The following is an 18,887-nucleotide window of genomic DNA, read 5'->3' as shown; positions in this document are numbered from 1 at the left end:
GGCCAGGACCCAGCACCATGCTCAACTGGCAGTTGACTGTCGGCGGCCTGGCCAGAGCCTACTCCACTGTGCTACAGCGCATCACGCGGTGTTGCTGTCTGGATCCCTTCAAATGTTGCCTCGAGCAATCAGCCGCTTGTCTGGCAACACCTGAGCACCAGTCGACTGTGCCAAAACCACCGCGTCCCGCTTGACATGCACCATCCGTGCCTATGCCAACGATGCCTTTCAATGTCCATCCATCCAGCAGCAGTGCAGCGGCCGCCGTCCTGGCACGAAAACCCCACGACAGCCAGCCACAAGACGAAGCTGGCATGATTCTCCAGCACTGAAACGAAAAAAAGCCTTTGCAGGGCTTCCCGGAGTACGGGGTTGCAGGTCCGATACTAGACGCGTTCTTTCTGACGGACCACTTTCATACTAGTTAGTACCAGTAGTAACTACTCCTAGTATGCCATACATGTCAGAGAGTGAGGGCAGCCAAAAGACAGCCAAACTACTCCAACGGGGGACATGCGAGAGATGCACGCCTCCGCCCCGCCCTCGGGAATGTGGCACTGATCAGTGGGAGCCGAATACAGTACGGAGCAGCTGATGGCTACGAGATGCAAGCAAGATGGTGGCCATCGAGAGCACGCATCAATCGCTGGCTCTGCACATTCTAGTGCGGCTGTGCTCTTGCGCGCGCTGTTCGTGAATCGTTTGGCTGGCTGGCATCGGCGTACTTGGTCCCGCACCGAGTCTTCTCGAGCCGTATTGTGTATATGTAGTAACGTTATATTGTGTATGGCAGCGGTCCGGTCCACACAAGACCTCGTGTCACTCTCTCGCACTCGTATACCTTCCGAGCCCAAGCCGTCGTCGATGTTGTCCCTCGCCCTGTAGACGGCCAGATGCCGACTCTGTCAGGGACGCCAAACTGCTGACATGGCCTGGAACTACATCCCCAAGGGACACGACAATCGTCCGGTCGTCTGCCTCATGTTTGGCCGTCACACGTGTCCAGCTTCATCTTGTCGATGACGTAGGCCGAGTCGTCAGAGTGGTCGGTTGGACGATTCCCAAGGGCAGCATGCACGGCGAACGTGCGTCGTCTCTAGAGCGCAGTACGGAGTACGTAGTTGTGCTGTCAGTCCGAAGGTTCGAGGGAAGGAGCGTTGGCACATGCAGACATGTAGACCTGCCGAGCACGGAGCACTAGGCCTTCCTTTGCCGCCTGCACACCATCAACCCCGACGGGCTGCGGCTGATAACCAAAGGTTACTCGCTACGGAGTACGGAGTACGTACTGACTGACGTGCGAAATACCCTGACCCTGCTTCCCCGCCTCCTGCTTGCTTGCGCTGCTGGCCGCCGCTTGCGCCTCTCACCGGCTCGACCTAACTCAGTCGGGCAATATTTCAGGGGACAAGCCGCAAATCTCATTGGCGCACCACCAGACGGGACCGAGGGAGGGCCAGAACCACCCCTGGCCCCTGGCCGTGATGCCCGCAGGCCAGCAGACCAGCAGACGCCTGACCTGGACATCAATTGGTGTCGATTGGCCAGGTGGCATCGGCCGTGGACCGACTTCCTGTCCGCGACTTCCGGTCCACGCCCAACCACCAGACACACCATCGATCGTACATGGCACATGGCTGGCCAATTCGTGAGACTGAAAGCTCTGCTGCGAGTCTGCCACCTTGGAAGCCGGCCAGAGCCAGAGCTTACTTCCTGAATCCTGACTGAGGCCCTCGGTACTTGGAGAGGTAGGCAGATACTCAGCTGCACAACTCATCTGGTCAGTGTACACGCGTAAATGCAACACGAGCCAACCAACACACTTTGCGTAAATGCTATCCTATAGCATGACGAGTTCGTCTATTTACTATTAGTATATGTCATCTCTCCAGGCTAGTCAAGAGTCCCGTGAACGTTAACATCGTAGCTGTGGCTGTAACCTTCACACGACCGAGTAAGTCCCCTCTACACCCACCACCTTGGTCTACCACCATATATATGCCTGCCTCTTTTCTTTACGGAGCGCTCTCCATGTACGGACATCTTGAGTCTAAACAGATGACATCAAAACCACCACTCTTTCGCCGCCGCACGTTCCCCGAGCACCAAATTTTGTCAGACGCTTGCTCAAGAGGTAGATACAGTCGTCTCAGGATCCCAACCCAAACGCCCCAATATTCAAGTCATTCTTGCAAAGCGGCATAAGTGTCATTTTTCATTTAGTCAAATCAAGTCTCAAAGGCGTCATGTCATGTTTGGTGGAGGGGGTCAAATTTGATGCCGCTGCAAGGGACGTCGTGTTTATTTCGCGTGCTTCTTAAACGCCAAGAGTTCTGCCAAGCTGCCCAGCGGGCAGCCGTATTTCAAGAAGTCATGTGCCAGCAGCTCATCAGCCGAAGCACGACTTTTGACGTCGACGCAAAGACAGACGGAGAGGAAAGCCTTTAGCTCCTTGCTCAACTTTTCGGGCTTCTTGAGGCGAGGGGTTCCGTTCGTGGCGATCAAATATAGGGCCTTCAGAGGCTCCTCATTGAGGTACGGCGGTTCAGACTCGATCATTTCAATAGCCATGATGCCCAATGACCAGATATCAACTTTGGGGCCATACTCCTTCTGCTTGACAACTTCTGGCGCCATCCAGTATGGCGTCCCGACCATGGTGGCTCGTTTTGACTTTGTATCCGTAAGTTTGGCGCAAAATCCAAAATCAGCTGTCTTCAAGTCAGTATCGTAAAACTTGCTCATGCATCAAGTCCGCAAACTCACTGATTTTGACATTGCCCCGAGCATCAAGCAGAACGTTGTCACTTTTGATATCTCGGTGGATGATGCTTTGAGAATGGAGATGTTGCAGTCCGTGGCAGGTCTAAAAAAAAATGAAACAAAATGTGTTAGCAAGCCCCGAGTCTTATTTTCGTTTTGGCCGAGTGACAAAGAACATAACCCACCTCGTTGCAAATAGTCGAAATCTGTTCCTCGGAAATGGACGGGTTGTTGTCGATGACATCGGTCAGAGCACCACCTTCCATATACTCCATAACAACCCAGAGTTCCTGATTGTTGTTTCGTAGGAAAGCATCCAGGAAGTTGACAATGTTTCTGTGTCTACTGTCCTTCATGACCATGATTTCGTTCACAATCAACTCCTTTCTTGGCTGATGGGCAAGGTCCATCTGCTTGATGGCCACTTGTGCTCGGGGTCCCTGTTGTCGCAGAACTTCTCGGGCAACACCCTGGGCAGTCTCCTTGATTTTGGCCACATACACGGAGCCAGAAGCACCTTGACCAATCTTCTTCTGTTTCGAGTACGACATGTTGGGGTCATCTTTTGACACGGCCTCCTTGAGCTTCGCCATGACCTCATTTTCTGACATTGTCGACATGCGCACATCTTGCTTGCGTTCCGATGCCGAGGGCTTTGCGGTTAGGGCAGCTTCGGCGGCCTTGATACCTTCTGCTTGGTGAGCCTGGTTGGGCTTAGGTGCCACGTTCAGTGGCTTGACAGGAGCTGGCAAGCGTGATGCACCCTGTGCAGGCTGTGGTTGTCTTGGCTGAGAGGGCTGAGCACCATTTTGGCTTCTGGATGCTGGTGAACCGTCGTTGCGGGGTATTCTGGAGGATTGACCGGTAGGGTCGCGGGAGCTGGATTGTGCTCCTTGTAGAGGGCGAGGCGCGGAACTGGATAATGATGGTGGGGGCGGAGCTGGTCTCTGAGCGCGCATGCCATTTGCCGGGCTCCCTGACTTCGGTGCTGGGGGAGCAGCTCTCGTGGGGTTGAATCGATCGCCATGTGATGAGCCTCCAGGACTACCGCCATAACCGCCAATCTCCTGCTGAGCCAGGGGCACCTTGTTCTTAGGAAGGGATGCATTGTAGGCATCTAGTTCACGGCGCTCTCGGTCGTCAGCCTCACGCTGGCGTTGGAGTTCCATATGCTTCTTGCGTTGCTCTTCCCTAAGAGCATCCTGAGATGCATAGCTGGGAGCCACGTTCTGCACTTGCTGGCGCTGTTGCTGCTGGTCTCCGAGAGGAGGGCGTCTTGACTGGCCGCTGCTCGAAGGCGTACTACCATAACTCATGTTTCGCTGCGCTGGAGCTGGAGGGGCTGGACGAGGAGGGGCGATGCCTGCCCCGGCGCCCAGTTGTTTGTGCTGCATGCCTCCTAAAGGTGTAGGAGTCATGCTGGAATACTGGTTAGGATTTTCGGCTCTCTTTGCAAGGTCGGTGTAGAAGTCCAGGACCTCAAATACAGCTTGAGGGTTGCGCTCGTAATCCTCCTTCGTGATTGCGGATGAGTTGAGTAGCTTCGACCATTCAGGCGGCAAACCCACGAATTCGCCGGTTTGAGGGTCGAAACCAACATGGACAGCGTGGGAGAAGTTGGTCGGGTTACTCACACCACCCATGCCGGGGCACGCGCCATAGATGAAGTCGATCCACTCATACAGCTCATCATCACCCTTAACCTTGATCTGCAGAGTTTTTGTTTGGCCATCGTCATCACCCGGGCTGTTGGAGGCGCCATCCGGTTTTCTCTTGATTTCAAAAATAGTGCCAGCGGCCTCAACCCTGCCAACGTTGACCACGTCTTTTAGATATAAGGTATAGGACACTTTACCTCCTTCCGTTTTGTGGAAGTCGAGAGACTCCTTTCGGAGGATCAGGTATTTTTGTTTCCAAGGCTGGATAAAGTTCTTGCTCTCCTTGACCGATGCCCATCCTTCTTTCTTAATAGCAACTCCCCCCATACCATCCATGTTATTAGACTGCTGGCGCGCGATGGGCAAGGAAATGGTGGAGCCGGTGTACGTCGATGTAGCGGTACTTCGGATAGGTGAAATCGCCATGTTCGCCATGTTGCCGGGCAGATTGGTACTGGGCGTCAGGTTAAGTCGAGGTCTGTCTGTAGGCGGTTTTGGCGCCGGTCCAGGGTTCATGAACTGGCCGGCGGAATAGAGGCTAGGACGTGTCAGTTTGTAATTGGTGACACAGGGCTGCACAATAATCAAGGCACAAGGCATGGCAAGGCAAGGCAAGCTGAGCGCCGACGAAAGCGTCGTTCAACCGGAAAACATCGAAACGAATTGGTTAGCCGCAGAGAAAGCTCGGTACCGAACCAAGGCCCCATTTACAACAGCAGAACGCGACTCATCAACGGGACCGAGTTCTTTCTTCCTTCAGCAGGGAGCCCGAGGGTTCTGCGAATAGTAGGGCAAGTGGTGACAAGCGGCTGTTGGCTCTGAGCAGTTTGAAAGCATGCGAGGAATCGGGGAGACGAGAACCGAAACGTCTTCAACGTACCCGTTTTGTGCCATGGCTGTGAGAATAGAACGCGGCGTCGTCGATGTACGATGTGCAATATGATGACGCAGGCAATGTCCCTTTCCGAGTGCCCAGAGCCCCCGGTCGGCTGTTCGACGTCTCCCCGGGCAGATACAGATGCAGATGTCGGGAGAGCACAAGAAGCAGTTCGGGCAAGGCGTAGTAGTGGGTATTTGCAGGGTACAACGTGGTGGATCAAGAAACGAATGGGAAAAGCAACGGGAAAGGAAAAATAAAGGAAAGGGAAGAAGAGACGAGGCAGAGTTACCAGGACAAGGCCAGCTCTGAATCGCTACCGCAGTGGGAAACGACTGTTGCTGACGTCGTGGTCAAGTCGAGACGAAAGAGAGGGGCGCCGGCGCATGAACCTGGGGGGCACTGGGCGATGCAGTGTCTGGCACGTCCGGCCTCTCTGGCCTCTGGCTTAGAAGCAGCGGTCAACTACCGGGATCTTGAGTTACTCTGTCGATTCAATGTTCCGGGAGGAGGGGGGGGGGGAAGCGGAATATTCGTTCTGGTTGCAGGCGAAGGCGGCGGGCAGAAATCACGAGCCGTTTTCCAAAAAGAAAGAGAAAGAGAGAGGAACGAGAACCAAAGGCAGAATCGCTGGCAAAAGAAACAGTGAGCTGTATCACGGCACGGAGCAGTCGCAAGCCGGGGAAGCGGCTCGAAGCACCAGAGATCAAGGCGTTGGAGGAGGGAGGTCTGCAAGCCAGATGTGATGAGGCAAGGAGGGATGGGCGGAAATGGAGATGGGCGGAGCACGGGCTACGGCCAACGGGGCACGGAGAACTTATGGAGAGGGGGGGACGCTACACAATCTCCAAGTACCTTCTGGTACCCGAAACTGAGGCGAGCAGAGTTTCGCACCAGGGGCTGGGGCGTCTGGGGCGTCAAATAGAGTCGAGCTTTGAGGCCGGACCAGTTGCTCTTTTTTACTTATACATTTCCCACCGGCCAGGAGCACGGGGGCGGGTTGATTCGAGGTGTACTTGGGCAGGTACCTGGGTCTGTAAGCTCCCAATGTACCCATGCATTGTGCTCCGTACGATGCACGGAGCACGAGTACTCCGTAGCATGGAATGAATACGGAGTAGTATTTGCATCTGCATTCGTCCAATGAATGGCCGAGTGCTTTCTCCTGTTCCATTTGATCAGTGGATGCCATCGCTTTACCGCCTTGCCAAGTCCGCCAGTGCTCGAGATACGGAGTAGTAGGCATTGATGGTGTCGTCGGCGTGGTCACCTACGCGGTACTCAAGTACTTCAGGTTTCCGAGGTTTGTACGAAACAACGCTCCTACCCTGTAGGGACGCAATGCGGAGTGGTCCAGAATCCAGATGTCGTCCTGGAATTACAAGGTGGAGATGCGAGCGTCCGGGAACATTTGAGGCATCATCACGCACCAGCTTGTGGCCAACGCTCGCTTGCCAGACGGCACACGGACTGGACTGGCCACTGGAAGACAATCCAATCGTCTTGTGAAAGCGTCAAGATTGCATCGCAAGTGGCCCAGAGCCGCACCGCACCCCCACACCCATACATCGCCCCTTCGCTCTCTTTGTCAAGACTCGAGTCTTGCAAGGCCCGTCGACGTTGCCAAATGCTCCAGAGTTCAGACCCGGGCGTCGGATACGGAGTACTAGCGAATTTACCTGGTCAATTTGCCAACCCTAGCCGAACCGCAAAACGGACCGTCGTCCATGACTCTATGCACTCGTGTGCGTCGTGTCCGGGCAACTGCCGACAACTCCAACCCGTCTTTGTGCCATCCATCATCTTGGGCACTATGGAGTACGGAGTGCTTTGACTCGTTTTGACCGACTCCAAGCATCACCGACCGGTGCACCGACGTGGACGCGGTTCGTGGCGTCTTGTCCCAAGCCACAGCCGCTGGCCATGATTTTCACCACGATCCACCACCAGGCCATTTGGAAACTTCTACGGCGTACCGCCCGACTTACTTATTGCTCCCGTCCTGGTGGTGACTCAATGTTCTGTATGAGATTTGCAAAGGGCCCTGGCCCCCCTGAAATCCGTTGTTACGCCTTTGTCGCACTCATCACCCAGGGGCCGAGCAGATGAAACACCTTCTCTATCTCGCATAGTTCACACCCTCGTGCCTCTCGCCTTTCTACAGTAAACCAGGTCTATAACGATATCCTTTGTGAGGCTTTTTTCATCGTTGTATAGCGACTATCGCTAAGATGCGACTATTGTGGGGTTGTACCTCCCCCTAGAAATTACTAGTAGAAAGTACATATTAAGGGATTATTAGCGAAATTTGCCCCACTATAAGGAAATCCAGCCCCACTATAAGAAGCCCCAGCCTATAAAAGTGGGGCCTTATAACGATAAAATGCATAGTAACTAAGCAAAAAGTCAACGATATTGTTAGTAACGCGACTATTAACGATTTACTAGGGAAAAACCTTAGATAACTGTGAATTATCGTAAAAACCTGAATATCGCTAAGATACAGGATCGTTATAGACATGGTTTACTGTACTCCGTTTGCTCTCCGGTCAAGCTGGTCGTGTCAGTCAGTCGCCGTCGAGCCTCCAAAAAAATCTTATGCGCACTCTACTGTGGCCAGCAGACAAAGTCTGGTATTGAACCATGCCAGACAGATAGATGCCTGGATGATATCAAGCGCTGCTCCATACGTCACATTCGGGTATGGCTGTCGATTGGCAAATATAATATACGCCCTCGTGTGTTTCCTAAAATAACATTTGGACGCATATCCGTCGTTCGGCGCCAAGCGAACCAATGGCCAGACTGGCTCAGATATCACGTACACGCTTTTTTGTATAAACGCACCGTGCTCTTCGAAAAATGACCCGCCTCCCGGGTTGCACGATCAAGTCTAGATAGATGGCTGTCGCTCGCTTCCTGTCTGTTACTGACCCTGGTTTGCAAAACAGCTCAAGCCATCCTGGCGCATGTACGTAGGAGTATGCCTGCCGTGGCGGGCGGGCGAGATCTGTATAGATCGCCATCTCAAACAAACAAAACAATATCTGTAACCGGCAAGTTGGATGCCCATTTGTCCATGTCGCCGTCTTGGCTATATGCACATAACATGCAATATTCGATGCAAGAAAAGCTCCATTCCCAGAACACCGTCAGCGGTCAGCGAGTCATCCGCCTCCTCACGGCCTTTGCTCTGGAAATTTCCCCACAGCTCCTTTTTTTTTTTTACTACGAGCCTCGTTGCGGATCGCCGACACGTCGATTCCTAGACTTCGTTCTTGGTCACCAATCCAGTTTACTTGGACACGGAGTACGGAGTAGTTGGAGACCGCTCATGTACTGTATTTCGGCCTGATACTCCGGCTTCGTAATCACCACATGGACACTCAGGAAGATAAAACGAATATCGTCGGATGCCTCACATGAACACGTAACTACCTAGGTGGCTGGTGGGGAACTTGACCCTTTGGGATCGCTTAGCATGAAAACAAACGTGCTGGTACCCGTATCCTTGGTTTAGTACAGGCCTCATGGGTCATGACAAGGCTGCCGTTTTGCGCTCGCTCCCCAGTTATTAGCCGCAGTATAAGCTTGGGAAAGAATCATCCATAGATCGCAGACCTAGTGTTGCAGATTCTACGAAAATTGAATGACCACAGAGGCATGTCACGTCATATATGCCTCAGTCATGGAGCTGGTATCTAGATTGACTCTATAACAAGCTACAATACGCCACATGGTTCTAGGGCGCTCGGGCAGCAAATAACGAAGCCGCTTATACTCCCCGTCACACAAGGACCGTGTATATTCCCGTTTCAGCATTCGCCACATTCATCGTCCTCCTGACGCACTCTCTCCCTCACTCTCTCTGACGGACAGCAACTTCCACCTCCTGGCCCTCAAACTTGGGCAGCTCTGAAGCCACCTTCTCCCAGTTCTTTGAGCCGTCAACGAGGGCTCTGATAGCGTCCAAGATCTTGAATTCTTCGGCTCGGACTTGAGCGGTGGAGTCGCGATCTCTCAGTGTAATGGTATCGTCCTGGAGGGTCTGGAAGTCGACAGTAATACCGAGGGGTGTACCAAGCTCGTCGTTTCGGCTGTATCGCTTGCCAATACTAGCTGACGAGTCATCAATCCGGTTGGAGATGCCGGCGGAACGGAGTTGCTGAGAAAGCTTCTTGATGATAGGGCGGAACTGAACGTTGTTGGAAAGAGGAACAATGAGGACTTTGGTAGGAGCCACTGTGGGAGGGAATGACAGAACCTATTGCTCAGCTCAGTTAGCATCCCGTAACAGCATGTCACTTGTGGGTTGGTCGGGTTCACATACGCCACGAGCCTCGTCTCCACCATCACTGCCGCGAGTCCAGAAATTGTGCTCAATCAGAGAGTACAGAATACGACCAATACCGAATGAAGGCTCAATGACGTTGGGGGTGAATTCTCTTGTGTTTTCGATTCTCTTGCGGAATTCGATCTTGAGAGTATCACTGCCAACCTCGACCTTGCCATCGCCAACACCAGCGACATCCAAGTTGATCTTGCCAGATTCGGTCAGCTGTTTAGCAAGCTTCTCCCGCTCCTCCTGGGAAGTGGCCAGCAGAGCCGTCTCCACGGCCCTGGCATCCTTCTTAAACAGGGGACCAAACTTCTTCCTTTGGATATCCACTTGCCATTCCTCGATGACAAGAGGCTCTTCCAGGCGCTCACGAACAACAAGAGGAGCACCGGTCTTCTTGGAGTGAACCGACAAGTCGTAGGCACTGCGGTCAGCACAGCCAACACACTCAACCCAGCCTGAGCTAGTGAGCAACTCGGCGTCCCAGCAGTCGCAGGCGTAATGGGCCATTTCGTTGGCCATGTGCTGACGGAAGCGCATTTTTGACAGATCGACACCAATCCTGTCGAGGAAGAGGTGGATTCTAGCAAGAAAATAGCCGAGGGTCTCATTGTCAACGAGGCCAGACTTGACTGCCTCGCCGACGGTGACTTTCTTGGTCTCCGTCTTACCGGAAAGTTGGGTATCTCGATCCAAGAGAACGAGTTTAACATGTTCCACTTCGTGAAATCGGTGATGCTTCTTGCCACCCTGCGGGTCAACAAAGTGTTCAATTTCGGCCATTAAGAATTCTCGGACTCGGAGGAGACCGGCGCGGGGAGAAATCTCATTTCTATACGACTTGCCAATGGAGGCGGAAGCAAAGGGCATCTGGCTCTGGTTGAATTCGAGTAGCTTTGCAAAGTTGAGGAACTGGCCCTGCGCAGTCTCGGGACGCAAGTAGCCGCGAAGGTTGCTGCTGGGGCCGATCGAAGTCTGGAACATGAGATTGAACGAAACGGGATCAGAAGGCAAGACGCCGGTGGCCGGGTTCGTGAGGCCATACTTCTTGATGAGCTCGCCAAGCTGAGGGCCGTCGTAGTTGTCGATTCTAGCCAGTACCTCTTGGTATTCCTGGACGACAGCATCCTCCAGCTTCACGGCCTCGGACTTGGCCTTCTTTTTCTTCTTCTTGGGGTCATCCTTCTCTTCCACCTTTTGACCACGGGCTTCCTTGTCACCGTTTAGTCTCGCCTCGAGAATCGCCTCGACGAAGTGGTCGGCTCGCAGGATTTCGCCGTTCTTGGGGTCCTTGCACATCCAGTCGGCAAACTTGTCAACATGGCCGCTGGTCTTGAGAACATCGTGGGGTGTCAGAGCGGTGCAGTCCACCTCGAGCATGTCCTCCTCGAGAATGAAGTGCTTGCGCCACAGGTCGACAATATTGGCCTGCAGCGAGCAGCCGGGAGGGCCATAGTCGTACAGACCACCAACACCACCATAGATTTCGAAAGAAGGAGTGTAAAACATGCGCCGCCTCAGCATAGCATCGAGGACGGGCTTGTCGAGAGGTTGACCCTTGAGGGTCGTTGCCGTGGTGGTCATTGGGGTTCGCTGCTTCTTTTGCGACTTGGGTACCTTGTAGGCCTGGCGAGCTCGGAAAACGGAAAGGTTGCGCTGGCAGGTCGCGGGGCACGGACAGTATTTGCTGCCGGCGAAAAGAGGTGATGTACGGGAAAAGCAAGAGAAAGCTGAAAGTCGAATTGGCTTCATCCACAGTTTATGTCAAGACGTTCAAGAACCGAAGTGCGTGAGTCACGGCAAACTCTGAAGCACTTGATCCCTCGACGAAGTGGATGGTGGGGTTGGAAGCGTCTCGGAGACGACGACTTCGATCAAGGCACGGTCGAACAAATAAAAAGATGCCAGGGCCCAGGGCAAGGTCGTACGTAGTGCCAGCAGTACCCTAACACGTTTGATGTGGGAACTTGGCGTTGGACAGGAGCTCTGACTGGATGCCTAGGCGGTTAGCATATGTCAATATGGCCTGTGTGGGCGGCTTTTGAAGGGCGAATGAGCTGGGAGCACTTGATGAATGCGTGTTCCGATTTTAGTGCCGATACGGAGGAGCTGTGTAAACAGCACCGGTGAACGGTTCGATTGACGGTGGTGGCGTTGGTAGGTGTCACGTAACCTAAGGTTACATACATATTCACTAGCTTACTACTCTATAGCTATACACACAATTAACTTTATGTATATATACTTATAATTAGTAGCAATTATATATTATAATAAAACTAGAAACTAGCACTAAACTAGTATTATTTTTTTTATTATAACTATATTTTCTCTTTATTCTTCTGCTTTAACTCTATATTATTATTCTCTATACTTTTATTATAATTTATTCTTAAGATAGTTTGCTTAGTATAGTTTTTATTAATAAACTATTTTTATATAGAAAATATTTTAACTTACTATATCTACTTTACTTATAAAATTACTTATTAGTACTAGGAATTACTAGGTATTTTAGACTTTAACTTTTCTACCTCTTAGCTTAAATAATACTAGATGTTTCTACTATTTTATAAATACTAAGTTTAATAGCTTAATTAACTATTTCTATAAGCTCTAAGTATATACTTAATAACTTTAGAATTATTAAAGTATTCTTCTTTCTTAATAATAATACTACTACTTATACCTACTAAATTAAGAGTAGTATAGCTAGAACTAGAGAATAGTTAGTTACTTAAATTAAACTAATTAACTTAAGATTTAAAGAACTTCTATATTATAATAGAAATAACTCTAAATTAAGAAGAAGCAACTTAAAATTAGAAAGAGATAACTTAACTATCTTCTCTATTACTAGCAGACATTAAGTTGCCTCTCTCTTTATAGCTTCTATCTCTATCTCTAGCTTTACAACTTAATATATTAGCTATACTATTATTAACTTCTATAGAGAGAGTTCTTAGAGCTATTTATAATATAATAAAATCTATATATTTAATATTAAAATCTTAATAAGCTATAATAAATTATTAATAAACTCTAGACTCTTTAAGTACTTTATAATAAAATCTTTATTTAATAAATATTAAGTACTTTAACCTAGACGTTAAAGATTCTATAGAGAATAAAATTATTACTAATGCCTATATAATAATATATATATATATCTATATATTTATAGATTAACTAATATATCTAGCTACTACTAAAGAGACTAAACTAGTTTAAGAAGTTTAAATAATATACCTCTAGGGATTAGCCTTAATATAGTATACTAAATTATTAATAGCTATAAATTATTAAATACTTTAGTTAGTAACTATTAATATAATTTATACTAAACTTATTAAATACTTTAAAGAACTTTAAATAGCAGCTTTAGCTTAACTAAAAGCTGCTTAATATACTTTAAGAGATTACTACTAAGGTAAGAATATTACTATATTTATTTATAACCTAGTTAGAGATACTTATTTCTATAAGTAGAGTAGTATTACTTAGCTTTATACTATTTATATATTTTTTAAGAGTATAATCTAAGCCTTAATTCCTTCTCTATTAAATTAAACTACTTTAGATTAATTCTTTATTAGTATTAAAGATAAAGAAGTAATATTATAATAACTTATAAAAGAGAAGTTTGCTTTACTACCTTCTCTAAAGTAATTTAATAAATACTAATAGTTATAATTCTATAATTTATATTAATAAAAGTAGTATAAAATAAATCTCTAACTATAATATAGTAATTAGTAGAGATAGAGATATAGTAGAGAACTATATATTCTATAAAATAATAATTACTAAAATAGTAATTTCTAATAAGTTTATTAAAATAAATAACTAGAACTACCTTTTTAAAACACTAGATTTCTACTACTACTAAATAAGAGTTCTAAGCTTAATAGAAATAGTAATAATAATTATTAAGAATAAACTAAGTATTTCTTATTTTATAGGCTTTAATATAACTTACTTTATTTTAACTAGAACTATTAATAAGCACCTTAGAGAGCTTACTATACTACTAATATATACTAAGATAGCCTAGATAAAGCTTACTATAATACAGAAGGTAATTATTGCAACTTTAATTTATAGTAAATAGAAGAGCAAGACTAGTAAGTATACTACTTTAACTAGAATAAACACCTAGATATATATTTATCTTTATTATTACTATATCTAAATGTAGATTAGCAATATAAATTAAGCAATTAGTATAAGGCTTCTAGACTAGATTAATTATTAGAGTTAAATAATATATAATATATAGCTGTAATAATACCTCTAAAGTATATATACTGTAAGTGCTATAAGTAATTTCTATTAGAAAACGCTCTATATAGGTACTTATAAGACGTTTATAGTAGAACGCGTAAATTAGTGTCTTTTAATAAGCTAGCTAGAGACAATAAACTTTTAGACTATTACTCTTAAATCTTATAATATAATAATTAATATTAAGCTTTCTATACTAATAATATTTGCTTTTCTTTAAAATTAGCAGTATAACTACTATAACTAAGTAATATAAAGATTCTAGTAATTTAATTGTCTATACTAATAGAGAGAGATCTAGGCATAGAATTTGCATTTTAAACCTAGACTTATTTGTAATTTTAGATTTATCTAGATTTTATATTGCTAGTATAATAAGATAATATTTATACTAATACTAGTTGTTCTAAATCTCTAATTAATGCTAAGTAGTTAGCTACTAAATACCTAGATTATAAAATTTATACTAAAGTAATACTAATCACTATTTATAGCATTAGCTTTAATATATATAATATAGATAAATATGCTTTATTAACTATAAACTTTATAAGTAAATTAATAGAAAGCTATATAGTAGTAGTATTTTTTATATAAGAAGTTACTATAGTTTTATTACTATATATAAATATACTTTTAAGTATAAATTATCTTAGACTAGAGTAGATAGATATAATTACTAGCAAGAGCTATATAGTAATTTAGAGCTACTAGAGAATCTAGATACTTATAGTAGTATAGTATAACTAGCTAGTAATTAAAACTGCAGTAAAAGTGTAATTTACTATATAAATATTACTTAGTATAATAATAACTATCTCTATTCTTTATAAATTACCTTTAGATTAATAATTTCTCTTTAAACTATAAGTAATACTACTACTAGTATTATTTATATTAGTAGTAAATAGTATAATAATAGCAATCTTAGTTGCAAATTATTCTAACTAACTTATTACTATTTAATATAAGTAAAAATTAAGTACTTTTTAATTATTTAATAAGAAAGCTTAAGCCTTTCTAGTTAATATAAATTTAACTAATATAGTAAGTAATTTTACTAAAGTTACTAAACTTTATTAATAAATATATATACTATTGCTTAAAAATATTCTTAATAAGTAATTAATATTTACTTATATATTTATAGAAGTTAATATATATAAATCTAACTAACTATAAGAGAATATATTATTATTAAAACTACTTAATAAATTTAGTGCTTTATTTCTTAATAAGAGATTTATAGTAGTACTAGTAGAAGAATAAATATAAATTTAAATAAAAACTAACTAGAAGATAGAAATTCTAAAGAAGTATTAAATCTATCTCTTAGAAGCTAAGAATTATACTATTATAATAAAGATAGTATAAAATCTACTTAAAGCTAGAAAGATTATCTATATAAATAAATAAGTTCTATTTGCCTTTCTAGTCTTTATTATTTAAGTAGGCAAAGGCAATAAATATAAAGGCTATATAGTTATTAATATCTAAGGTCTAAATAAGCTATTAATTCTAGATATATATTTTTATATTAATAAAATAAAGTTATTAGTAGAATTACTTATACTATATATATTATAGTAATTAATGCAATATTATTTTACTATTAATAGCAACTTTATCTAGATTCTTAATAGACTTTTACTATTATTATATATAACAGCTAGTTTATATTTAATATACTAATTATAAAATATAAAGAGTCTAGAGCTTATATTTAATAGTATATAAATAATATACTTTAAGAGATATATATAATTACTTATTACAATAATATAATTATCTCTTCTATATCTTTTTAATATTATATATATAACTTATATTAAGTCTTTAAATAATTATTAGTTAATAATATCTCTATTAGTTTAAAGAAAATATTTATTGTATATTCTATTATAGTTATATTAGGAAAAGTTATAGACGCCTTAGAAATATCTATAACAGCTAATAAGTTAAAAGTAATATATAACTTATTATTCCCTAAATTGCTATAGAATTTAAAATACCTCTTAGAATTTATAGAGTCTTTACAATATAATATTTTATAATATATAATAATTATAGAACTTTTATAGAAACAAAAAACTAACCTTTTATATAGAAAAACTTTTTAGCCTCTAGTTTATAGCACTACTGCGCTAGCTTAAGACTGCCTCTAAAATACAAATTAACATAAGGACCTTCTTTCTTGCACTTAATTGCCTCTACTTATAATGCTATATAGTAGCTGCTCTAGAGGCAAGGCAGTAGAGAAGATACTAATAGTTGTTAATAGTAGTAATAAGAGGCTTGCCTAGAGTTGCTACTACTTAAATATAGAAAGAGAATAGTTTAATAAATAAGAACTAAGTAGTAATAAGCTACTTATAACTTAAGACTAACTTAATAATACTTAAAAAGAAGTATATAATAAACTTATAAGCTATATTCTAAAGATTAATACTCTTAAGAGAGCTTAGGCAATACTCTAGGTATATACTAAGGTAGAGGTATACTAAGCTATAGCTAAAGTTATAATTAACTATAATAATATTTTAATAACTTAGAGATAATTATAGAAAGCTATAATAATAGTAGTAAAGAAAGCTATAAAAACAGCTAAAAAACTATAATTATAAGTAAGTATTATAGCTAGAGTGTATTTAGCTTAGACTCTAGCTCTCTCTCTCTCTCTATCTTAATATAATAATATTATAAAGTACTTATAAAAGAGAATACTATTATAAAGGTATATAAAGAGCAGGCTACTACTAATATAGTATTAGCTATAAACTAAGCTATTAGCTATAATACTACTATTACTATAAAGCGCTTGCTAAGTAGTAATACTATAGTAACCTTCTAAAGTAAAGCAAAATAATATTAAGAGAAAACTAGCTAAGTCTAGGCTGCCTTTAGCTTAAATATAACTATATACTAATAAATACTTAGTATAATTATTAAAGAGTTCTCTACTAAGTATATAAAGGTTAAAAGCTTTACTAAAGAGATAGTAAAGATAAATAAAGTAAGAGTTATATAAGCTACTTTATAGCAACCTTAAGATAAGTCTACTATAAAAGTACTCTTAATACTAAGTATAAAAGAACTAGAAAATACTAATAAGTTATACTAGAAAGGCTTAGTCTTTTAAGCTAAGATATTTAATACTAAACTATATAATAAAGCTTTCTACCTAAGGTAGTACTTTAACTACTATAGCATTAAGTATATAGCTAAATACTATAAAGTAATGCTAAGGTGTAGCTAGTATACTACTAAGCGCTATATAGATAGAGAATAATTATACTCTATAATTACTAGTAATATTAAGGAAAAGTATATTTTATATAAAGAGGCATACTTAGCTTAAAACTAAGCCTACTTTACAGCCTACTTTATTCTAAAGAAGCACTAAAATAAAGCTAAAAGGAAATACTTAGAATGCTTAATAAAGTTTATAAACTACTAATACTTAAACTACTACTACTAGTAGATTATAATTAACTCTAACTTAGAGTTAAGCAGAGAATAGCTTACTTAGAAGAGAGGTTATTTACTAGAAAGTAGAAATAAAACTAAAAATATAATACCTCTAGCTTAATAACTAGCTAGTATTTTACTATATATAAGCTGCTTTCTATTGCTAAGAGATGCTATAGCACTAAGAATTAATATTATCCTCTTCTTCTAAAATACTTAAGATACTATACTAAAATATTAATAAGAAAAATAACTTTATTTATATAGTGCTTTACTACTAGCTTAATATTAACTTAATAGTAATATAGAAATAGAAATAAACAAAATAAAGCTAGCCTTCTAGCTTAAAGCTTAGCAGCTATAAACTAATATATTACTAAGGTAGAAATATAGTATATATTTACACTTAGTATAAACTTAATATAAGCCTAGCTTATAGTTAGTTAAGAATAGTAGTAAAGACTAAGCTAATATAAGAATTAAGAGAATTAAAGTTATATTACTATACTTAGAGCTCTATAAAAGCAAGAAGTAAAATATATCTCTATATAATATAAAGGCTAGAGAGGCTTAGAATAAGTATATATTAGTTAGAGACTTTAACCTTAAATAACAATACTAAAAGGAGAACTTATAAGGTAAAAACATAAAGATAGAGATAGCACTATTAACTTAGCTTAAGCCTTATAGAGCCTTAAAGTTATATATTAAGAAGCTATAGATCTAGCTAGATCTAACTATATTCTGCAGCTAATCTAGGTTAACACTAAAGTAGGTAATAAGCCCCTAGCGCTTATAAGGTACTTATAGAAGAAGCTTAATAAGAAATTAGCAAAGGCAGAGGCTAAAGTATAGTTTTAAAGCAAGATAGTAATATAGCTGCTCTATACCTAGGCTAATATTAATAAATATATAGACTAGATAGTATAATAACTCTAGAAGATAGCAGATAATACTGCACTAAAGAGAGCGCTAAGGCCTTCTTGCTAGAAATAATAGTAAAGCTAGCATATAATAAAGGTAGTATTAAATATAAAAAGAGCAAAATAAGTATAGTACTATACTTTTAGAATAGATAAATAATAGCTAACTAGAAATACTGCCTTAAGGCTAACTTAATATAGAGCTAAATTACTGCTAAGAAATATAGAAGCACTTAGCGTAAAACTCTCTACTTTATAAATATTAAAAATAATAAAATATAGCAGCTAGAAAGATAAGCCTATTTATATAGCTATATACTACCTAAACTTATATAGCTTCTAGCTCTACTTTAAGATAGAGAATTTAATACAGCTAATCTAGCTGTATGCCTAAAGGAGAAGGCAGATATTTTTGCTATAAAATTCTTTCTAGAGCTAACTGCTAATATTAGCAATATAGTAAACCTAGCTTTTTGCTAGCTTAATAGTATACCTATACTAGCAGACTAATAGTTTATAATTATAGATATAGATATATATAAAGCTCTTATAAAGATAGCAAGCTAGAAAGCCTC

The 18,887-nt window shown here is 41.7% G+C and overlaps 2 protein-coding genes across 2 annotated transcripts; both read right to left on the bottom strand.

The window, feature by feature from the left end:
• Nucleotides 1-2,301: 2,301 nt before the first annotated feature.
• On the bottom strand, nt 2,302-5,315 carry MAM_06974 (PAK kinase; the record flags this gene model as incomplete). The annotated part of the gene is made up of 4 exons (XM_040825772.1): nt 2,302-2,711; nt 2,767-2,866; nt 2,949-4,959; nt 5,302-5,315. The coding sequence occupies 4 exons, from the start codon at nt 5,313-5,315 to the stop codon at nt 2,302-2,304; spliced, it is 2,535 nt and encodes an 844-aa protein (XP_040676155.1).
• A 3,842-nt stretch (nt 5,316-9,157) lies between these two features.
• MAM_06973 (glycyl-tRNA synthetase 1) lies at nt 9,158-11,221 on the bottom strand (the record flags this gene model as incomplete). The annotated part of the gene is made up of 2 exons (XM_040825771.1): nt 9,158-9,562; nt 9,629-11,221. 2 exons carry the CDS (start codon nt 11,219-11,221, stop codon nt 9,158-9,160), a joined length of 1,998 nt encoding a protein of 665 aa, XP_040676154.1.
• Nucleotides 11,222-18,887: the final 7,666 nt, after the last annotated feature.

Source organism: Metarhizium album (assembly GCF_000804445.1).
Source record: "Metarhizium album ARSEF 1941 chromosome Unknown scaffold_26, whole genome shotgun sequence".
Classification (NCBI taxonomy): Eukaryota; Fungi; Ascomycota; class Sordariomycetes; order Hypocreales; family Clavicipitaceae; genus Metarhizium; species Metarhizium album.
This window is presented reverse-complemented; position numbering and strand designations above follow the sequence as displayed.